General features: G+C 40.4%; 1 protein-coding gene across 1 annotated transcript in view; it reads left to right on the top strand.

Annotated features, from left to right (window-relative positions):
• AFF3 (ALF transcription elongation factor 3) overlaps positions 1-23,671 on the top strand; it is a 328,515-nt gene extending 304,844 nt beyond the window's left edge. Inside the window, exons 15-21 of the mRNA XM_069855424.1 lie at positions 7,865-7,928; positions 10,668-10,804; positions 12,738-12,809; positions 15,726-15,819; positions 20,249-20,298; positions 20,429-20,643; positions 22,019-23,671. Of these exons, the coding sequence (XP_069711525.1) occupies positions 7,865-7,928; positions 10,668-10,804; positions 12,738-12,809; positions 15,726-15,819; positions 20,249-20,298; positions 20,429-20,643; positions 22,019-22,140 (754 nt within the window). The 3' untranslated portion in view covers positions 22,141-23,671. The remainder of the gene's footprint in view (positions 1-7,864; positions 7,929-10,667; positions 10,805-12,737; positions 12,810-15,725; positions 15,820-20,248; positions 20,299-20,428; positions 20,644-22,018) is intronic.
• Positions 23,672-24,535: the final 864 nt, after the last annotated feature.

Raw genomic sequence — 24,535 nt, 5'->3', positions numbered from 1 at the left:
AAAATAACATTGGACTATTAGACAGCAGACACTGATTAGAGAATTAAGCTGCCCCTTCTCTGCAAGTCCACACAAGTTTCATCTAACCTCCCATGGTGTTTACTGTCCTACTGTACCCCTGCTTCTTGACAGGGCCTATATTCCTCAGTTTTGGTAGCAACATTGTTTTCTCCTTGAAGAGCAACCTTGTCTCCCAGTGCAATGCAGGGTTTGTTTTGTTGTGCTGCATCACAGAGCAGTGTGGGTTTTCATCATCCTCCACACCAAGATTCGCAGGTGTGGTGTGTGAGATATTCTAATGCTTCTGTTTGCAGCTTAATTCCTAAGTCAGTGGAACATATATTTGAGGAATGTGCTTCAAGTTCATTTTCCACGATATAATCACACAGAAGTTTCCCTTTCGTACTAGACAGCTCACTGTAATGGCCCTAGGGTGCTAAGGCTGTGATTCTCTAAGGAAACCTGGGAGCTTTCCCTATCATTTCTTCAGCATATAAAGGCTATTTTCATCTTCTAGTGAAAACAAACTACACCAGCAAATTATCATAACCGCTTTAGCCTAGACATTCCCAGGTAGACTGTTCAAACTCATTTTTAGCCTGGGAGTACCCTGTTCATCCTAAGAAGCAACAATAAGTCAGTGAGAGGGAGAGGGTCTGTGGTAACATAATACACATGAGGAATATGAATTAAAAAAATGCCTATCAATCAGATGCATTCCTGGTCTTCTAATGCCTGATTATTATTTCTTTCAAATCCTACAATAACTGAAGTTTCTTGGACAGGGAGTGCAGTACAGGAAGCCTGGCTAGAGTCTTGGTTTCAGGCTTGCCTGCTCCTTTCAGCGTGGATACTCCATTCATTGACTCAGGTTTCACATGAACTGTCACTCAACAGTTTCACATACACCTTGGCTTCTCACTCATCAGAATTGGGAACATCAGAGCTGGCTGCCAAGTAGTCTCTCTCCCAGAAAGATCTTTCTGCCTTTGCTTTTCAGCTGCCTCTTGAGATTTTAATGTGTGATGCTATGGTATTTTAAAACTATAAAAAAATGGACCGTGGTGGTCCTGCCCTCTCTCTGAGGTCTGACTGTAAAGGCTTTCACCTCACTTTGGACTGAAATTAGCTGATTTGAGAATATCTATTTAACATACGTTGAAAGAGACACAATTGCAGTTTATCTGCAAAGATGTAGTGTTTTCTCCCTCTGCTTTTAATACAGGAGCTCAAGTCCTCATTGTTAATACTTCCTTCATTCCCCTTTCTTCATTTCTACACTTTGCCCTTGCATGTTTTAGTCTAGATATTGTTTTCACATGGATATCTTTAAGTCATGAATCTGGGTCATGCCCAGGAATTTGTAGTAGATTTTAACTCTTTCTCATGGTCTCTCCTGTTTCGCTGCATTGACATGGTTAGTGTGGAGGATTTTGCATGTTTGCCAAAACAGTAATCCCCACTTATTTTATCCTTCTCCATTTCATTTAAATTAGGTGCTGGGGCTTTAATTTTGTCTGCTACTTTTTGCAACAGTAACTCCCTGTCTAGGTATCAGTACTATTCATCTGATCTAAGCTATTGACCTTGTTACACTAAGCCCAACAAGGTGGTGGTTGTGCAGTTGTATGATTGAGCAGAATTTTCCTACATTCAGGCTGAATCCAATCAGGTCGTTTGTTCCTGTCTTTCAGAAGTGCCTGTAGCACTATCATTTAAGTGGGTCACAAATGCCCTCTCTGCCCTCTCCACTTGTATGCTCCTCTGCTGAATTTTCCAGACCTGCTGGATCTGCTATAGTAATCATGAGACTCCTGTAGCAGCGTACCCACCTTGCGCAGTGCTATGGGCTCTCCCCAACTCTGTGTGCCACTTCTACCATGCTCCAGACACAGCAGTGTCATGTCCCATAAACCATTATTTATTTTAAGTCGTGGAATGAGCAGAAGGCTATGATACATCAGGGGACAACGCTGGTTTTTGCAGTAATACTTGCTCAGCTTTATAACTTTACCCTTTTGGCTACAGCAGTTTCTTCTGATTTGACCCTAGCACCAATCAAATGTTGAAGTCACTCATTCTGCTGTTCTACTCCTTTCCAGCATACCCACTTTTTTTAGGGTCTAGGTTACTAAAATTTTGAAATTGTTCCTATATTTAGAATCATGATTTAAGCTGCTTTTATCGTATGCAATTGCTGCACACTGAGGAAGCACTACTTTGTTTTTTTATAACACTTGAGCAGTATTATCTCTGAAGGGTATTAAAATATGCACTTGGCTACATTTATGATGTTTAATTGAACTTTTATTAGTTTTTTTAATGTATCCTCATAAAGCACCATACCACAGTAAGAAATAATGTACAAGTGGTAGATTATGTAAATGAAGCAGAAAATGCTATACTTTGGTATTTAGTTCATATAAAATATAAAAATTAGATGAAAAATGTGGTTTTGAATACGGTTATAATTAAAATTGTATGTTGGAGTCTAAGCTACACCGTACTCTGTAAATACCAGTGGCTGAGCTGACTTCCAGGGAGATTATGTTGCAGTAGATGCTGATAAATTACTGTACGATGTAAGGCTTTTATTGATTCACTTTGTTTGATTCTCTCCCCTTTTTTTTACTGCATGAGTTTACATTTTTGCAATTATCTGCTAAACTGGAGTGAATTAAATTCAGAGAAGGCAGCAAAAGACAAAGGTGGCAGAAAGGCGTAATAGCTAAATAGGATGAGAGGGAGAAACATATACACGACCAGGCATTACACCTGGGTAATGGTAACACCACTCTTAGGAGCTCAACAGCCTGGAAATTCTGAAAGCCTGCTTCTGGAAGGGGAGTAATTATGATGCCCACAGCCATCTCATCTCATGCTGGGATCCCGCGCAACATAACAAGCAATTGAAATGCCGTCCTTCCTGCTGGTTTTCGGCAGGCTCCCAGAGAAAGTGGTGGCAAGGCTAGTGAGAGAAATTCTGGACAGTGGCAGATTGTTTGATAAGTTTCATCTTGGATTCAGCCACAGCCATGCTACTGAGGCTGCCCTTGTCAAAGTCATAAATGGTGTGAATGCCACTGCTGAAAAGGAAGCCTGGCCTTGTTTGTACTATCAGATCTAACCATGGGGGGTTTATTCTGTAAAAGGCTGGATTCCGTTGCAGTGCCTAGGTGACTGGCTAGTGTTGACTGAGAATGTGTTGAACTGGTTCCAACCGTACTTGATTGCTTTCCCCAATCAACATAGTATGGTAAATTCTCCTCGAGAGCCGCCAGTTTCACATAATGACACTTGATCCCAGGGAGAATTCACCAGCAGCCTGACTTAGTTGGCACTGATGCTTTATGCTCTTTCTCTTGCCCTTCAGAGAGATATATGAGATGCACTAAAGTAGTGTATTAGAACTCCTATTTGGTTTTGTTGAAGAGGACTGTATTTCTAAAAGTACCAACAGTCAGATATTCAGAGACAAAGGACTTTCTTGTGCAGTCAAGATTATTAGTAGAAATAAAACACTTGTTTGTACCTGTTAATTAGAACTCAGACTTCCTCTTAATTTTTTTATTCCTTTTTTTTTAAAAAAAAAGAGTCATGAATTCTGTTTGTAAATCTGGAATGATAGTCCTGATACCAATAAATACATACAGTTGTAAATAACTTAGAAGAAAATCTGACCCGATTGTCCGAAAACCAAAAGTCACTGAATAACTTTCCAAGAGACTTCAGCTGACATTCATAACCAGCAATATTTTTAGCCTAACAAACAAAATGCAGTGCTGCTTCTACTACTCAACATCCACTCCAGTTCAACCAGTAATCTGGTACCATTTTAACCCTGTAGAAGTTTTCCTTGTTCCCTGGCTCCTCAGGCTGTAGCGTGGCTGTGATCTGCAGAAGGACTGCAACCTTAAACCAAAGACCTGAAAAGTTTAGCCACAGATCTTTCTGAATCTCATCATTGAGAAAACAGATGGGCTTCTTCTCAAGATGGCCCTCAACAGTAATATGTAGTATCTGAAGTTAGCGTGCAGTGAGATTACCTGCAAATTTTCCAGTCTGACATTATCATAAATTTCACTAAAAAGACCAAGTTACAGAGGAAAGGATGAACCTTAAAGTTTGTAAGAGATTAGGGTTCTCAGTCATTATAAAATCCGAACATGATTTAAAATCTTTTGTGACCTTTACAGGTATTAAATGTGCAATATGCAAAAGAATGATCCTAAGTAATGAATTTATGCACCCTCTTCCTCATGCGTCTTCATGTGTCCGTGAGCTGAAGTAAACTGTTGTCTTCAATGAGTCTATAGAAGAAGAGTAGCTTCTTTGGGTTTATTTTTTTTGCCTAATAACATGATAATATTAATGAGTATAATATAAAAAAACAAATGGTATTCATGTGCAGTGGGAATCTAAAAAAAACTGAATTTTTAAACTTCCTTTTTCATTAAAAAAAATTGGAAAATAATTAAATCCAAGCACATTCTTATTTTCTTACTGAAATGATATAAGAAATGTATGCAATGTACATAAACATACATTATATCTATAGAACATTACAGCTTTCCATTATCACCCAACATGCACATTAGCAATCTGAATAGAAATTTTAACAACAGGTAGTGATGGATTGAAGAGTAGTATTTCATAGGTGGCATAAAGAGATCAGAAGTTGACCTGGCATACTTTTTAACACCATTGAGCAAGCACTGTTTAAGAAGCTAGAAGAAAACATATCCTATGCATTTTTTTCCAAATTAATCTTAATTTCTGTCAGGTATCCCCTAATCTATAAATCAATCTTGTCTTTTCCCTTGTATATTTCCCTGGAAATGCATAAATATATATAAATAATATACTTTAAAATGGCCTCTTAATAGTTTCTTTTATGTATTAGGCTTCTGAAAAAACAATTGGACTTGGTAGAAACCAATTACTTCAGGTTTTGCACATTGCATTATTGTTAACAACCCAACAGCAGGGCCCACAAAGCAAGCTTCTTCATTCAGTAAATGTGCAGGCTTCTTACTAATAACCTCATTGCTAATCATAAGTTACAAGGATAAATCCTACTAGTTGAAAACCGTTTTATAATTAACTTATAAATAAGTAGACCATAATTATATTGTGTTGCCTCACTTTGGTTTTACAGCCTCTTACCATGCTTCAAACAAGCAAATTAGACATATAATGCTGGGTGGTATATGGTCAGGGATGTTGCAACGGACATATTTTAATGAGCTGAGTTTCAAAGGATCATGTAAAGGTTCATCACTTCAATCATTTCAGAGGGATGAGACCACTTTTTGTTGATTTGCTCTGCTCTGCTTTGTTTTACTTCTTGACACTTCATAGTAAACCATTGTATCGAAGTCATTCCACAAGATGAAGAGAAACAGGATTGACTTACATTCTTCTAAGAATTCTTAATGGTTCTGAAAACATAGTTATTTTTCTACATCAAGCTACCACTGTTTCAATGTCTAATAGTTCATAATTGACCAAGACCAAATCCAGATGGTTTGTATTATTAAGATAATGTTAGCATCTTGCTGGGCACAGGAAGCTATTTGCAGCTGCAGCAGGTTATGAGATACTGGGACACAAACCTGTCTTCAGTCCACTTTCCGACCTACTGGCTGAAGTAAGCTGGGGAGAAATTCTACTCTGAAGGAGAAGAATATTTTAAGGAAAGTCAGAACAAATGAACTGGTTTTCTTCATATCCACAAGATTTTGGGGGCAGAAGTCATTCAAAATTACTCAGACCTCAAATTTTGTCTCCATCTAGTGATATTCAGCCTTCCTTTTCTTCAAAATAAGGTGGACTAGCCTTCCGTGGTGCAATTAAATGTCCTTGAAATTGTGTGCACATAAGTAGAAGGAAATGGACCAAGTAAATACACTGCCTAATAGCTTTCTGTTCTTAAGGAAGTTTATATGGCTGTCCTCTCCTGTCAAGAAGCTGCCCCTTGCTCCCACTGATCTGTTATAGACCTGAGGAAGTTCTTACTGCAAAAATGTTTTACTCATCCATCCCACTGACTTCAGTTTTTAGATCTGTATCTTCTGTGACTCACACAAAACATTTTATTAAACATGTGTACTGAGAAGTCGCATTTTCAAAAGAACTAGGTAGAATTATGTACTGGTTTAGGCTGGGACAGAGTTAGTTTTCTTCATAGCAGCTTGTATGGTTCTACGACCGCAACAGTGTTGATACCACAGGGATGCTTCAGCTATCACTGAGCAGCGCTCACACAGCCTTGAGGCCTTTTCTGTTTCCCACCCTGCCCTGTGAGCAAGCAGTCTAGGAGTGCAGGAGTTGAGAGGGGATAGAGCCTGGACAGTTGACCCCAACTCAGCACAGGGATACCTTACACCACGGGACATTGTTCTCAGCAATAAAAGCTGAGGGAAGAAGGAGAAAGCGGAGATGTTCAGGGTGATGACATTTGTCTTCCTAAGTCGCTGTTAAGCATAACAGAACCCTGCTTTCCAGGAAATGGCTGAACTCCTGCCTATCAATGAGAAGCAGTGAATGAATCCCTTATTCTGCTTTGCTTTACCTATTAGTCTGTCTTTATCTCAATGCACAAGTTTTCACAAGTTTAGTCTTCTGATTCTCTCCCCTATCCTGCTGAGGGAAGTGAGCAAGAAGCTGTGTGGGGCTGAGCTGCCAGGTGGATTTAACCTACAACAGATTTCTGAGCAACAATAGTACCATATCATTTACAACACCAAGCACTTAAAAGCGTGAATTTTAAGAACATCAGAATTTGTACTAGGACTGCTCAGGAATATCTCATTTTCATTAGATAAGGCAAAGGAATGACACTCTAGCCAATACTAAGAAAGCTATTTTGCAAGGCAAAGCTTCCTTCTCGGAGAGACATGAGGATATGGCAGTAACCTCAGTATATGCTGAGAAGAACCAGAACATGCTTTTGCTGAGTAGAGAAAGAAGGCAGCCGTCTCCCACGTGTTTGAAATCTTCAGGGTCTGGAAATAAGAAGAAATTTTTATGAAAGGGGAATTTGCTTCAGCAGTGAGGAGCTCACTGAGGTGGTGACCAGACATTGCCAAGGAGACCTCAGTTTGTGTTTTCAGTTTGATGGAAGTGGGTGAGTCTGGATCAGAAGTGGAATTGTCAGTTTTGGCACAGAGACAGCAGTTGAATTTGTGCCCTGCAGTCAGTAGGTCAGGTAGCTTATCGAAGGGATGGAGTCTCTGAGATGTGTTTGAGGAAAAATCGATGGAGAAATTGGCACGACCTACACCAGTGGAATTGCAGTAGGCAGCCCAGCACCGAGCCAGAGATGAACTCCAGGCAGCAAAAGTAAACAGCACTCTCAGCATTTTCACAGATAAGAGCGAGAAGAGGGGGAGAGATATGGTAATTGTGGAGGCAAGCATGTCCAATGTGTGTTTTCAAAGTGGAGAGATTAAACACACACTTGTTTTGAGAGGAGGAAGAAGCCAAAGCAAATGTACAGAGAAGAGTAGAAACAGAGGTAAGCAAGCACCAGGGAGAGGAGAAGATGGAATAACTTGTTCCACTTAACACTTGCATCCGCTTTGCAGATCAAAACTGCACTAATTTGGGAAGCGGTTTATATAATCCATAAAAACACATTTTATTAGCTTTTTTTTAGCTTTGAATCACTGACTTCTAAAGAATGAGAACAGTCATAAATGCTATTGTCTCCACAGGCAGCAATTTGGAAACAGAAGATGCATGGTTACATGATAAGTGTATTTTCTTCATAAAAAATGCTTGCAAAAATAAGGGAAAAATAACTTGAAAATATTCTGCACTTCAGAAAATAATAAAATGTCTTCTTATTTTCCCCTGGTAGGCCACGCAATGCAGATTACTTTATGCAGGAAGCTAAACGGAAGAAACATAAAGCAGATGCAATGGTGAGAACATTTTCTATCCAGTTATGTTGCTCCAAATTATTTTTGCAACGCAGTTTCTTCATCAGTGCAGTATTGCTGGGGTAATTATAAAATCTATTATAAGGATGGCTAGGCTTGTTAAATTAAGAAATGTTTATATAATCAAATGTTCATAGCCCAATAAACTATGACTTAACAAATAATGACTTACTGAGATAAAGGCCTGGATAAATAAAATTTTCTATTTGTTCCTTTGCTTTAATTAGTAACTATAGTAGTGGAGGCTGTGTGAGGGATCGACATACCTATCTTCTCAGTTTAACTACCTGGCTGGGTCCTGTAATTGTACCCCCAAATCTGGTCTGGTGTTTGAGGGATTCGTATTTTCTTTAAAGAGCTTTGGTTCTTTGGTGCCAAAAGAACCCTGGTTTCATGGCAGACCTCTCTAATGTAATCAGAAACACACAAGGAATCTGTGTAAACCTAGAGGAACACCTTGCACACGTTGTTGCAATGAACAGATTCTTGGCCTTGCTTTGACCAGTCTAAAAACGTAGCCAGTAAGGAAAAAAAGGGAATCTGTGGCTTTATGGAGCACGAAAGAGGTGTTTGTATTTCCAAACAAATGGGTGCAATGAAGTACTCAGTGCTCCAGGAGAGCTCCACTTACCTGTCTCTCAGCTTTTTCCAAGGCTACATTTCTCCAGCACTACGAATAAGCTAGCACAGCCTTAAAAACTTTATGTCTCTAGAATGGCAGGCACGATATATAGAATCGTTAAAGCTGGAAAAGGCCTCTAAGATCATCAAGTCCAACCATCAGCCCACCATCAGCATGCCTACTAAACCATGTGGGATGGGAGTTTGCATCCTAAACAGCTGTCTTGCAGGTGAGAGTAGTTGCAGTCCTGGCTTGCTCTGTCAGACAGACATTTTATTGTCACAGCAGCCAGAAAGAAGAAAGGTAGATCAGAGCCTATTTCTTCACCTCTTTTTCTCAGCTGCACAGAATGCAAAAAGGCCAAGGAAGCAGAAGCAGGCCCTTAATTTGGGGCACTAACAGTGAGTTTTACAATCTACCTGAGTTTATTAGTGGAAATTTCTGTAGTTTATTCAGTTCCATATTACTCTAAAGTGAGTCTTAAATCAAAAAATAATGTGGAGAAGTACAAATGCTGCATTTTAGAACGTTGCTTTAAACAGAATGGAAAAAAAATCACTTAATATGCAAAGGAAATTCTTAGCCTGAAGAGAAATGGTTTTCTATGGTAGACTTCTAGAAAGAGGAGGTGCAAGCATCATTCTCTGCTCTGCCACAAGTCTCATGCATGACAGTCATTTAGGCACAGTTTAAATAACCTCCCATCAGTGTCAGGTGATTGAAACATCCTTCATATTCAGCTTCCATACACAGTGAACCAGCACCTTACTTACAGCTTGTGAATCACCCTTTGCAAGTACTTCCTCTCCCTGGATGACTGCGTAGGGATCCTGGAGGAATTGCCATATTGCCAAAGTGCTTCCAGGAACTTTGAATCACCTTGGTGGGCTTGATGCTTCCTATTTTGGCACTGCAGTACCTAACATAGGCACTTAGATTGAGCAGCCTGAAAATTGCTCTAAGTCTCTCTGCTACTTAGCCCCCCATCTGTGAAATTGGAATAATAGCTCTTCCACCCACACGAGAGCATCGGGGAGAGAAATATAATAAAAAGTTTGTGAAGTTCTCTAGTATGATCACAACGGGAGTCATATAAGAACCTAAAATAGATTGAAGCCAGTGTGCCATTCCGAAGTTACCATTTAAAATCTTTATCCCTTGGAAAAGAATAAGGTCCATTAAACTTTTACTATGTGCATCAGATTTCAACCAAATGCATCCAGTCCATTAATGGGCTTTATGTACCGCAGGAGTTCTGACTGAAGGAAAGAAGAGTCAGGACAGAGAGGTGTTAGTATGATTCATCTCTATCTACATCAAAAATTAAATTCTGAGAGCAGGTGAGAGGCATGTAAGTGTACGCATATAAACATGTGCACATTTGCATATACACTGTCATTGAGAACATATATGTATGTGTATTTGTATAAATACACAAATACATACATGGAGAGCGAAAGAAGTACTGAAAATAGGAGAAGAAGTGGAGCAAGGAAGAAGGGTAGCAGGAGAAGCTGAAAGAGCAGAGCAGTCCCTGAAAGAGATAAGGATATAGGAAGCAAATTCCTGACGAGAGGGGTGTGGAGTCAAGCAGTCATGAAAACAGTAGATAGAGAGAAGACATGAGAACAGAGTCTTTGAATAAGAAAGAGTTTGTAGTCAAAGTATTACTTTTTATTCTCTTAATTCACCATAATCATCACCTTTTTTTGTTGAGAGATGAAAAACTACATTTGCAAACATATGAGAAACACTTTTTAATGAAAGCTGGAACAAAAGGCCTGATGAGTTTGTGGAATTCCCAGCACTGGAAGAGCCTTGACAAATATCCGTCAAGAATGTTCTAAGCAAACTTGATCCTTCTTTGAACACTAGAGTGTGGACCAAATAACATTTTGTAGCCATTTTCACCTCTGCTTTCTGTATCTTACTATTTTCACCGATGCACAGAATTTGATGGGCTTTAGCTTTCTCGTTGGAAAATTTGTGAATCTGAAGATATACCAATGTGTGTCAAGTTTACAATTGGTATTGAGAAAATCCCATCAAATTTAACCATATCTTGATGATTACTCTGTGTCCTTATTTTTTCCCTCTAGGTGGAAAAGTTTGGAAAGGCACTGAATTATGCAGAAGCAGCACTATCGTTTATTGAGTGTGGAAATGCAATGGAACAAGGCCCAATGGAATCTAAATCCCCTTACACAATGTATTCAGAAACAGTTGAACTCATCAGGTAGGAAGGGAAGAGATGACCTCAGGAGTTACTCTGTTTGTGCAAACATGCTTCTCCGTATTATCAGGTAGTTCCCTAGATAAAGTATGAAGGTAGAAATGAAGTCCTCCCAAGTGCCTAGACAGTCAGACGTAATATGTTTGTATTATCTGTGATTTCTATGAAAATTAAATCCGAAAACTGTGTAGAATGCAAAAAAAAAAAAAAATCCAAAAGCTTTTCCTATTGCTTGAGTTACAAGAAAGTCCTATACTACTCCAAACAGAAAACTAAGAATATGTAAAACCAAAACACGGAGTGGTAGTTTTCAAAATGTTGCAACATGTTTAAGACTGCAGTTTAATGGTTACCTGAGAGAAGATAGGAACAGCGATAGAAAAATGGACACTCAAGGTCTGTTTGGTATGTGTGCTGCTGCTGTAGCTGGTGGAGTCATAAAAGCAGTCCAGCAGACCCCTACATTTAGTCACCTTCATGGCTTTCTACACAGGATGGTCGGGGATTCAGTCCCACCCTGAAGCTTACAAAGAAAGTTTGGCTCTAAAGTCCTTTCCTCCTTTAGCGTTGGTACTAACAGTTGACATTATTGATACTGTCAGTAGGGAACACAAAAGTCAAAATCATCCCAGCAGATGAATGATTCTGTCCACAAGAAAGTGAGCCCAGCCACCCTAGCAGAGAAAGCTGCGTTGTCAGTGACCATGGCATCATTCCTCAGGACAGGCAACCACACAGCTGTCATCAGTGCATAGGAAGTAAAACATTTTAATTGTTAATCATAATCATAATGGAGCAAAGCTTCTAAAACAATTGCATTCTTTTGGACTTAGTGTTGGTGTGAATATTTTCTCACATGCTAACAATTCAATTGGCATTTTATTCCATTTAGGGCTGTCTTCTCATGCATTTTAGTGCATTGAAGCCAGCTTTCTAACTGAAAGATTATTAAATAAAATCAATTTTTTTCAGTAAGAGAACAGTACATCCCATCTCTGCAATTCTTCCCTTATTTTTTTCAAAAGGCAGAAAACTCTTTCTGTTCTCATGATAGTAAGTACATGGTCCTAACTCTGGAAATGAATTTTGCTTGCAGATCCATAGCTTTCAATAATCTGGTTCTGTTGCAGTGTGAATTGCTGTTGATTTCAGTTGCTGCAGCTCAGAAAAATAACTGGTTTACTAGATTTGCCTGTTGAAACAAAATGAAACATACAGAATCTTTGCCCAGGATTAAAGTTTGAAAACAAAGAGAAAAAAAACCACAAGCTGCTAATTATGGGGAACAGGTATATTTCTGGAAGCCAGCCCAGAAATGCAGCATGTTGTCCTAACCTTGTCCATTGTTCAGGTATTCAGCTGGAAGCTGAGATTTCCAGAAACTAATTTGTGATTGCATAGCACATACGCTCTTGAAACAGCAGCGCTACCTCTGTGGATGTTTAATATTTATAGAATTTGACTGTAATGTCATATGAGCAAAAATAGCTCTGAGCCACATGTTCCCCCTCTGCTGTGCTCTGCTTGGAGGAGCAAATCTGGGTAGATATACTAAGACCTGGCAGGGTGAGGGCAGCACCAGCTTCAAGGCAGGCTCTCAGCCTTCAAACGCTGCAATAACCTTTCTGCATGGACTCTGTGTAACTGGGTCTCCACAGCAGCAGAGATCATTTTAGTAGGACAGCATCACCCCCACCAGCTAGGCTCCCCTCCAGACTGGGTGTTCAAGGTAGTTACTGCTGTTTAAAGAGTGCAGGGAGGCACTGTTATTGACAAACTAGCTCCAAAACACAACCAGAAAAGCATATGTGTGTTTGGTAACTTGAGCAAAGATGTATTAGGAGGCAGATCAAATGACATTGGGCAGCTTAGTTCTCTGATAGTAATATAAAGCTGTCCCAGTTAACTCACATTGGCTTTTTTCCTTTTCTTTAAGGTATGCAGTGAGACTAAAAACCCACTCAGGCCCCAACGCCACACCAGAAGATAAACAGCTGGCAGCATTATGGTTAGTAGATCAAGATTTCCTCAAAAGGCTTCTTTTCCGCAGTGAGCCAGTTCTTGAAACTCAGATGCTGGGCACAGCCAGATAGGATTATTATGTCTTTTGAAATTAAGAGAGTAGTTTCTGCTTACTGTACCAGGTCTGCATTCTGTCTCTGTAAATAAGCAATTCATACCTATTGACTGGGATCAGGTCAGCTACGGTATGTCAGCATAATTAATTCTTAAATGCCTGATGGTTTGTTGTTTTTATGAGTGATATACTTTTGTACCAATAGCTCGGTAATTTCTTTTGTGGCTGACATTTTAGGCTCAATAATAATAAATTATATTTACTTTATATGAAGGGTGACACAATCATGGTGATAATTAAGCCTTTTGGATTACCTTCTAAGTTGAGATTCCGAGCTATATATGCATGCACCTTAGATTCTATAGATGCTTACTGAATGCTATTAAAATACTAAAATGTTATTAAAATCAAATTTTAATTTAATATCTGTGTAGCTGATACATAAAATACCTATTACATGGTTACTGATTCTCAGTAAGTGGACACTTACAATCAGCAAGTGTGGTTTTAACATCTATTAACCATCTGTTAAAGCCCCAAATTAAATGCATCTTTAGCCTCCATAAATAAGGAGCCTTAATTAATTATTTGTGCATTAAAAAAAAGAAGAAGAAGAAAGTATTCAGAGCTGAAAATTTCTTTAAAATGCCCTTTCTTTGTCACCACTTTCACTGTGCCTGTGGAAGGAACACAGAGCGCGTTAGTGGCAATTGCTTTGAAAAAGCTTAGGTGGGAAAATGCCTAAATGGTTAAAAAAAATAAAAAAATAAAAAATTAAAAAAAAAAATAAAAAAGCAATAAAGCCACGTTAGGAAGAGTTGCTCAGAGCTGCCAGAGCCCTTCGGTGCGTGCAGAACCACATCCCAATTCACCGAGTGGCTGCATCTGTTCCAGCAGAAAGGTCAGGGCGAGGGAAAGCAGACGGTGCCTTCTCCGGGCGAGGAATAGCGAGGAATAGCGATCTTAACTCACCGTCTGGCAGCCAGCAGATGAGCTGACACGATTTGCATATGTGCTGTACCTGTGAAGGTGACAGAGGGAGAGTGAGGGTGGCTGCGAGGCCACCGCAGCCCTGGAGCATCCCGGCTCGCTTCTCCTAAGGAGAGACTGTCCTCTAGCGGCTAAAGGCAGGAATCCACCACCGACCTTCAGCGCAGGCTGAGAAAAACTCAGCTAGGAGGTGTTTTTTCAAGAGCAATTTGCGAGTTCCAGGGATTTGGCTGAGTTTTTAGGGTGCGGGGAGATGGGGATGCTCTGCACTTCCAGACTCCAGCCACCTGATGCTTTAGGTTGGCTCCGAGTCTAAGTACAGCTTTTAAATACTCGCTGCTGAAGAAAAAGCAAAACACACCAGATTTTCACTTCCAAAGCCACCCTAGCGTGGGACAATCCTACATTGCCGATCAAAAAGCTGGCTAGGAAGAGGTCATGATGAGTCTCGCTTCGGAGAATAGACTGGCACACCTAAAGCCAATAGCGAAGGAAAGAGTTTATGTGTTCTGAATGCTGATCATCAGTTATTGCAATGTATGATTATGGTTAATAGCTATTACTCTCATTTAATTATGTAGCATTAAAGGTATGTGGGACTCTGCAGAGTATCAAGGAGCACAAGGGCAGACACTTCCATCACGGTACATTGAGTTTTTCAGCCAGCTGCTGGTTTCCTCTGGGGAACAAATCAGGCAGGTGACCTAGGAATAGCCTCCAGGCCCCAACACAACCTCCTTTCTGGTTTCCCACAAAGGAGCTTGGTCAGTGAAATCTGGACCAGTCTGAGGTTTCCCTGTTGCCTAGCTATCTCCAGTTTCTGGAAGAGACCACTGACCGTACACAAAATACAGAATCACAGAATCGTTTAGGTCAGAAAAGACCTTTAAGACCTATCACTGCTGAGTCCACCACCAAACCATGTTCCTAAGCACCACATCTACATACCTTGTAATACCTCCAGGGGTGGTGACTCGACCATTTCCTTAGGCAGCCTGTCCCAATGTTTGACAACCCTTTCAGTAAAGTAATATGTCCTAATATCCAGTGTAAGCTTCCCCTGACACAACTTGAGGCCATTTCCTCTTGTCCCATTGCTTGTTACTTGGGAGAAGAGATCACTACAACCTACTTTTAGGCAGTGATAAGGCCTCCCTCTCAGCCTCCTCTACTCCAGGCTGAACAACCCCAGTTCCTTCAGCCGCTCCTCATAAGACTGTGCTCCAGACCCTTCACCAGCTTCATTGCTCTTCTCTGGACACACTCCAGCACCTCAAAGACCTTCTTGTGAGGTCTCCAAAACTGAACACTAGATTCAAGGTGAGACCTCACCTTGTACAGGGAGTACAGGGGGAAAATACACCCAGGATGACTCTAGCTAGATATAAAGGCTCCAAGCTGTTGTAATGAAGTCCCAGCATAAGATATCCAGAGAGGTTGCCTTCGCATTTACAACAATAATAAATAAATAAATAAATAAATAAATAAATAAATAACCCCAAACCTTATGCTGAGTTCTAGGCCTGTAAAGACCTTTTCATGGGAAAAAAGAAAAAGCATGCAGACTTCAGGTCAGCATCAAGACCTGGGAATCTGATCCTGCAAGCCCTTCTAAGCATATTTTGTTTAGTACCTCACTGTACCTCATTTTTCAGTGTGACCAGTCCCAGCTGAAATACCTAGTCTTGCTGTTAATCCCCGGCAAAATGTGAATTACTGTAAACAAATAGTGATAATAACAGCAAGCAAGGTGCTGTCAGCCTTCCATTACTTGTTAATTTGGAAAGTTAAGATAACTATTTAGGACTACTGTTCAGGGGGTATACTTTTACATTTTTGCTCTCCTTTTTGTTCTAGTTACCGCTGCCTGGCCCTTCTATATTGGAGGATGTTTCGACTCAAGAGAGACCATGCAGTCAAGTATTCAAAAGCGCTTATTGAGTATTTCAAGGTGCGTTCTTTACCACATGTCTTAAAATCGGTGTGTTATTACAGGAAATACAGCTTCTTACTGAAGCAGTAGCTGTGCTGGGCTTAGTTCTTCCCTTATGAAGTCAGTGGGAGTTTTACCCTAGACTCCCATGGCAACTCCTGATCTCTAGTCAATTCTGTTGTCTTCACATGTGCTCCTCCTTGCAATATACACATCACATCCCTTCCTGAAGGATGAGAAATTTGTTGTACTAACAAACAACCAAAATGGTTGGACTCAATGGTCCAGTGGGTCTCTTCCAACCTGGTTATTCTATGATTCTATGATTTTCAGGTTATTCTCAGTCGATTGTCTAGTGCTATCCAGCTCTGTCGTGAACGGGTGTTGCAGATTTTGCTCTAAGAGTCACCTTCAGGATTACACTTCCCACTAGACTACCTGTGAGTTGATGACTTTGGTCTAGATCAGTCCTCAGGGCTTCCATGTAGCGGCACTGATAGGTAGAAGAGTGCCGTGGGACGTGTTCTTACCCAAGGACCTCTCAAATAGCTCATGCTGACTTCTGTGGGAGTTATAGGAAAGCATTGGAAGGCAACCAAACTGACAGCTATGGATTTGACACAGCACCGCTGGCTTCTCCTGCCTGCTTTGCTTTGCCCACTACTGCTGCCGTTTTCCGCTTTCTGTCAAGTCCACACCCTGATTATTTTGAATAAGACAAGTTTTTCAAAGTATTTTTTATATATTTTATTTGACAGACAACCTTTCTCTGGAAAGTACCTCAAGAACAAAACCTTTCAGGTGGAGCTCACTTAGCAGTCAATCCATCCAGCATTTAATCAACAAATACAATATTAGCCTTTGTCTTTCTAATTAAAAAAAAAAAAGGAACATTTTTAAGTTGCTTTATGACAAACCAGTCTGGGGGACCTGAACAGCCGTTTGTCTTTGAAAGTAGAGTTTATCTGGGTTTGGCGTTGGTATTTTTTGCAGAGGAAGGTACCTTGAAATGAAAAACATCCATCCTTTGACATTTTGTTAATAAAAAATTTCAAATACAAGTATGAATGCTCATGACCAGACTCTGAACACATGAAGACAGTGAAGAAAATAGACAGATCTGTTATTGTCAAACTGAAATTGAAGTCACTGTAATTGCTTCTAAAAATTTAGCAATATATAATTCAACATCTTATGTTTCTCTAACAATGACTTGATTTCAGGGGAAAGAAATATGTGCCTATTAGAGTACTTTATTTTTCTTTACCAGTTCAGAGAGTACCTACATTAAGAAAAGGATGGTCAGGCTCTCAACCATGTAAAATGTCTCCTACTAGCAGACAGAAACCGTTTCACAGCAAACACAAAATGGACTTATACTCTACTACAGCCAAGATGAGCTTGTTTTTTTTGCAGAGCGCCTGCTGATATAATGATAGCGTAGTTTCACATTGGAAAGTATTCTCACCTTTGAAAGTAAAAATGGAGAAAAAATCCATTTGCTATAATTTTCAATGGAAAACAAGCCAATTCTCCAGTCATTTCATATTTGGGATCTAAAAGCTTTCAACACCAAGTGACATGAAATGCTGACTGCATTAAGAACTTCCACATATATTATCAATCAAAGAAAGATTTTAAACCTTGTCACACACATTTGCAGGAAAAATTTGGCACACTTTTCTTTTAGAAAAGAAAAAATGATTATTTAAACATCTTTTTACATCTTTTATTTCCATTATAAAAAAAATTATGCAGCAGAGAATTAAAAAGAAGCCACAGACATTCAGGGGCCAGACATATTTTGGGAGCATAGAGAAACCAGTAGAATGAGTAGCAGCAAGCAAAACGGGATAAAAGGTGGTCCCTTACAGCATTACACTCTTTTAGAATCCTTACCCACATCTTTCTGGTGCAGAACTGAGAGGATGCTGGAGTAATATGCATAAAGCATGAGAAAAAATGGTTTGGGAAGTTGTACAGTAAGGCAGAGGCTGGTTAAATTTACAGCACAAATACCCTTGACTCCATTTCGATATTCATGCATTCCAACTCTAAGTAAATAACATGCTCAGTTTCCATCACACTATAAAGATGAAGGCCAGTAGTTCTGAGGAATAAATGCCAAGGGTTCCCAGGTTGGTTCTATTTAGGATGGTAAATAAGGAAAAAAGAAAGAAATTCCACTGAAGGAAGAACCCCCTCTGGGACACTCACGCCACAGAATCACAGAATGGTTTGGGTTGGAAAGGACCTTAAAGATCACCCAGTTCCAACTCCCCTGCCATGGGCAGACACACCTCCCACTGGATCTGGTTGCTCAAAGCCTCATGCAACCTGATCTTGAACAACTCCAGGGATGGGACTTCCATGATTTCTCTGGGCAACCTGTGCCAGTGCCTCACCACCCTCACAGAATAAAAAAAACTTCTTTCTAGTGTCTAATCTAAAACTCCCCTCTTTCAACTTAAAAAGCATTCCCTCTTATCCTATCACTGCACTCCCTGATAAAGAGCCCCTCCCAAGCTTTCCTGCAGGCCCCTTTAAGTACTTTAAGTATAGGCTGCTATAAGGTCCCCCCATAGTCTCCTCTTCTATAGGCTTAACTCCAAAGCTTATTTTTCATACCACTTACCTGGGATGCAGAAGGCCCAGTGTCAAAATGCAGGAAAAATGCCAGAGCATACACAGCACTGATGATCACTGCTAAAAAACAGCCAGTGCTGTGCACGCATGGAAGATGTGAGAAAGCAAGAGGCAGTTCAGAGGATGCATCAAAACTGAGAGAGCAAACTTTTATAAAGAGAGGCTCAGGAGATGTGTCTTGAGCAATACAAGTTAAGAGAGGATGAGATCGTTGTGTTTATGGGAACAGACCTAATAATTCCAGGTGACAAACAGTTTTGCTGACACTGGACCAGCAAAATCCAAAAGCCAGCACTGACGTTGAGAAAATTAAGTCCTGAAACTCTGAAACAGAATCTGTTTTCCTAACTGTGAAGCTGAGTAAATATTAGACACAAGACCCAGGAGAATAAGGAGGATAAATAGTGTCATAGTATTTTTGTATGACTAGCTGTCCTTTTTAAATCAAAGTAAAATACAATAAAATAAATTTTAAAGTTGTTTAGTTTCTGCAAACAGTTCCATTGTTGGTGGAAAAGGGAAATTGCAGATTTTGTGTTCCAGGGAATTACTCCTGACCCTGAAATCCATGAAGCTCTGAAGCCACTTGTTTGCCATTTTTCCTTCCTAAGCCGTGGGAGACTAAGGGTTTTTGTACTGCTGTTAACACTTATAGCCCCTGCAGATTACAACACCTGCAGCCCTGCATTTAAACAATATCAATAAACAGATGCTGAGCTGCAGGACTTCACTTGGTGTCTCGTGATTGTGAAGAAGAGAGGGTTATTCTCCAGCACACAATTATCTGGATGTACAGTTTCAGGGGAGGGTGCAAGGAAGTCACTTTCCCCTGAAGAGCTAAAATCACAGATTCACAGAATAGTCAGGGTTGGAAGGGACCTCTGGAGATAATTTAGTCCAATCCCCCTGCTAAAGCAGCTTCACCTACAGCAGGTTGCACAGGAATGTGTCCAGGAAGGTTCTGAATATCTCCAGAGGAGAGTCCACAACCAACTGGCCATTGCTGGATATGAGGCTGCAGACGGGATGGTCCACATCTTAGACTTCTGTTTTTTTACAGCCTTCTTTCTTACAGGCCCAGGATTAAATCAGTCACTATGTTTGGGACAGGGGAGGAGTTTTTCCACAGGCCAAGTGGTCAGAAACCTGCCAGTAAATTCCCACTAGTTCTTGCAGATTAACTACTAGAATGATTTTAGCTATTCAGTTTCCATTATTGTGGACAGTTGAATTTTTCCTGCTCTGTAAAAGCAGTACATCTACAAGGTAGTCTCTCCTCAAGCAATAAAATTCATTACTCTAAGCACAGTATACAAATGAGAGTCTTAACGACTGTAGGTAAAAAAGAGATCACAGTAAACGATCTAATATCCCCTTCTAGGGGCTTCTTCCTCAGGTAGAAAAAACAGCAGTCAACAAGGTCAGCCTCTTTGGCCCTGTGAATGCTGCCATATTCAGATCAAGGGGAAGAGACTCAAGAGGAGCAATCGAGAGAAAGATTCTTGAGCTTGGTGGCTGAAATACCCACCTGAGTTGAGGGAGCCTCAGATTCCCATCCCTATGATCAGCCAGGTCAGCCCCCATCCCAGGGTGTTTAATAGACTATTCTTTAAGTCTGTGCTGCAGCACTGCTTCATCACAACACCAAACTAGGCTGAGTGGGTTTATTGCATCATGAGACTTGAATACTTCTATCTGCACAATTTTTTTTTATGTTTCTTTAATTTTATACTGTTTAATGTTCTTCATTTCATCACCTCATATGAATTATATGCATTGTGATTAATTTTTCCCTTTACAGAATTCATCAAAAGCTGCTCAGAACCCATCTCCCTGGGGTGCCAGTGGAAAGTAAGTCGCACAGAAATTTACCTCAGATTGGCAGTCAGAAACTATATTTTCTTAACTGCAGTACGTTCTGATACTCTCATGTCTTAAATCCCAACACCTTTTAAGTAACTTTATTAACATCTGTTTCCAGGAGCACAGGAACTCCATCACCCATGTCCCCTAGCCCTTCTCCAGTCAGCTCTGTAGGATCCCAGGGGAGCACGGGGGCCCCTTCCCCATCTCCTATCATCAGCATCCCGCAGCGCATTCATCAGATGGCTGCCAACCACGTCAGCATCACCAACAGCATCCTGCACAGTTACGACTACTGGGAGATGGCAGACAACCTGGCCAAGGAAAACAGAGGTGAGTGAGTCAAGGCAATGGACTGTTCTCGAAGACTGTCACATGATTTTGATCAGAAAAATAACTATTTTGATAGGAGTCCTGTCTGCAAAGTAGGATTGCAGAGGCAATTTTTTTCTTCAGTCTGCTCCTAGTCTGTTCAAAACTGACCCAAAAATGCAATTTGGATAGCTGTCTTACACAGAAGCACCTATTTTTTTTCTTCATTTGGCTGGTCAGGACTGGTAACTGACAGGTCACAGATAAGTTGTGGGTAGTATTCACTGATATCTGTGTCATTCTGGAGAGAAAGACTTGTGGAAGGCAAGACAGCTTCCTGCCTCCCAAAGTCATAGAGCTGGATGGGATGCACTTAGCCAGATCGTATCAAAAAGCAGGAGCTCACTTCTTCTGCAGAAGGAATGAACAGCTCCCAGCCCTCCCTTCCATCCATCTGAGCAGACACAGGTGGGAATGTAGTGCCTTGCTCTGTCTTTGAGGAAACTTCTCTCACCTGAACTGGTTTCCATGAGCAAGTGCCTCAGCATCTGACTTGATGATACTTGATGATATTCTTTGGTTTTTGGGCTAATTGATGTATTCAAGGCAGAGGCATGGGCAGGATTTAAATAAAAATGAGGACACCTAAGTGTAGGCGCATATACATAAGCTGGAGGGCTAATCTCCCATTGCAGCTGATGGAGGTTTTTTTCAGTACAAACAGCAGGATTCAGAGAGCTCTTCAGTTCATCCTGCAGGGGAAACAGGGATACAATTCAGTTGCCTAACCATAGCTGTCAAACGCTGTTTGAGGTATCCTTACCTACACTGCCACTCCAGAAGTCTCCTGTACATCCTGTGTTATAACAGAACTGCCAGTCAAGGCTGTATGTACCAACTGCCTGCAAGCATCTCAGATGGGCACTTCATACCTCTCAGTGGGCAACTGGATTAAGTCCGTAGTGGCTAGTTAGCCAAATTACTCTTTAGGCTGGGTTGATCAGGTTGTACAGGCCTCTATTTCTCTGTTGTTGTAGCTTAAACATCTAGCATACACATACATAGACATTTGTGTGCAGACTTTTTGATTTAGTTGTCCTTAATCTCAAAATAAATCTTGCCCAGCATCTGTTTGCTTTATCAAGACTCAATGGAAATTAATGAAAAGCAAAGCCGAAGAACTCACTGTTTTGTTCTTTAAATAGAAAATTGCTGTGCATCAGCCTGTAACATCATGAACCACAGGGCTTTAAAATTAATCTCACCAGCACTAAACTTTCATTCCCATGAAATGTTCAGCCTGACTCAATTTGCAAGAGAATAAAATCTATTAAAGGGTGACAAGTAGCAAATACAGCTTCACTTTCCTGATGCTGAATCTTTTTTTCCCCTGTAGATTTTTTTAATGACCTGGATGCATTGATGGGACCTATCACCTTGCACAGCAGTATGGAGCATTTAGTTCAGTACACTCAACAAGGACTTCACTGGGTGCGGAACAGCGCTCACTTGTCATAATGACTGTGTGCCGTTCACAAGGACAGTATACCTTTCATGGATAATTCAGTTATTCTGGACACTGTGCTACAGAAATTGTCAACCACAGCATTGATCCAAACAAAGGTGAATATTTCTTCAATATTGAGCAAACTTTTTCTGAGTGTAGACATGTATGTGTGCGTATGTACAATATACAATGGTTGTCTCTTCAGAATTAATTGTTCTGTACCACTCTCCAAACATTTTCAAACACTAGAAATACTGGAAAGAACTGATCTTAATGCACAAAATATACCCTTTCTATTCTTGTGCTGAAAAACTAAGAAACAAAAATCTCATGGGTTGATTGAACCAAGTGCAATAAGCACAGATCCCTATTCGGGAAAGCTCTCAATAGATTCTTAACTTTAAGCTTGTACTGAAATCCAATTGAATTCAGCAGAGCTTAAGCGCGTACACAAGGGCTTTCCTGAACTGGAATGACTGAGGGCAAATCATAGACATGGAGAACTTTTACTGCGAGTATGGGCACATCATAGAAGTTTCTGTATTTACGTGCCATCTCTCTGCTACTTCCCCAGTGGGGCACGCAGAGGAGTTGTGTACTCCACATTATGTTGGAGAAAGACAGCATTCCTTCATGTGCAATACATCCTCAACAAACTGCATGCATTTCTTTCTCTCCTGTCTTTTTAAGTAACTTTACCTCTTGTTCAGCTCCTCGCCTACAGTATAACCTACAGTATCAAGCAAAAAGCCTGAAAACAGATATGCTGATAAGCAAGAACTTAAAAGAAACGGTGGAAATTGCATTCTGTTACTGACAGTAAATAGATAAATGAAAAATGTGGCAGACCACAATCCACTTAGTAAAGAAAACGTGTACATTTCAGCTGCATACACACCAAGAGACAGTGAGATGTCTACAACAGTTGTTGGCTTTGCATGGGAAGTCTTCATCCCACAGATTTTGACTTTCATGTCTTTTCCGTCTAGCAGAAGCTTGCAGCACTTTTTTTCTACGCTGTATGGGAACATTACATGCAATTTCCTTTATCTGGGAAGCTGAGTTTGCTGCTCATCAGCCTAAGAACTGTTTCCTATCATAATCCTCTCACTCTTCATGCATAATCCTCAACCAGGCTTTAACATTTCTTGATTTATGGGATGTTTTCTGTTCTTGTTGACAGGCTGTATTTTTCATGCCAGGAGAATTAGTCCCACAATAATTGGAGTTTAATTTGGGTTAGCTGAGGTCAAAGCCAGTTCATACCAACTGTGCTTGCATTCATCAGTGCCATTTTGTTCATCTTCACACATTTAGTTTTCTTCTTCAGTATTGGAAATACATTTTTTTTGCAATTAGGTTTGCAGCCTTTACTCAAGTCAGCATCTCTGGCAATGTTCAATGGACTGTTCTTATCTGAGTTACTGGTTGGACCCTTTAGTTGTTGTTTTCTAATCTAATTTTCTTATACATTAAGGAAATGTGCATTCAAAAGTCTCTTTCAATCAAGATACAAATACAAGTAGCCACTGATATCTATGGTTGATTGATTGATCCTTGCTGCCTTTTTTTTTTCCTCCCCAATTTTTTAATAGCTGTATTTTGGAAAAAAAAAATATATATATACCAAACAACGTGACATGTTTTCTCAGTAAAACATATTTGGTAACACAGGCTGTGTTTATGCTGTGGTAAAAAGCAGGCTTGGGAGCACACCGAGCCCCTCATACCTGCCTTGTTTTGTCAAGGCTGCTTACCATAACTCCAGCTACTGCTCAGACTCGGAGCATTCAGCCTGTTCTCTGAAGCAGCTCAGCAGGATAGGTGCTGAGGGGCTGCTCAGCCCCAAACCATCCTGGGCCAATATTTATGTGTCCATTGGTGCTCAGATACTTCCTCCCAAGAGGAGTCCTGAGCTCAGGCTGCAGTCACCTCTTAGCATGAACTTGAGTGTTATTGTGTGGCTGGCCTTAAGAGCGAACATGAACCTGCTTTTACATGACAAAATCCACATCCTACAAATTCTCCTATCACTTTTAACTCTGGCTGTTACCCACCCGAGAAGGAACACAATTTGTTTGGTCACAAGTATCGTGGAGAACTCGATTGGTGCCTTTCTGTTTGTCACTTGCCTGAACTCCATCCCTGGAAGTCTGTTGTGATTTACTAGGCTAGTAGCAACAGATTCTGTCAGCCGCTTCAATACCATATGAAGGTACTGTGGGATTTCTCCTTAGATCAGGAAAGTGAAATTCTGATTAGATTAGCTTCTGTTTTCTTTGACGGTGCCTATGATGTTTATCTTCAGATACATTTGGGGGGTTGGGAGCCGTTACTGCTATTTAACGTTGAGAAATTTTAGAAGTGACATATATTACTTGCCTTAAATGGAGTTTAGTTTTATTG

Source organism: Phaenicophaeus curvirostris, chromosome 1 (assembly GCF_032191515.1).
Source record: "Phaenicophaeus curvirostris isolate KB17595 chromosome 1, BPBGC_Pcur_1.0, whole genome shotgun sequence".
NCBI lineage: Eukaryota > Metazoa > Chordata > Aves > Cuculiformes > Cuculidae > Phaenicophaeus > Phaenicophaeus curvirostris.
The sequence above is the reverse complement of the archived record's forward strand: the minus strand, read 5'-3'. Positions and strand labels throughout refer to the sequence as shown.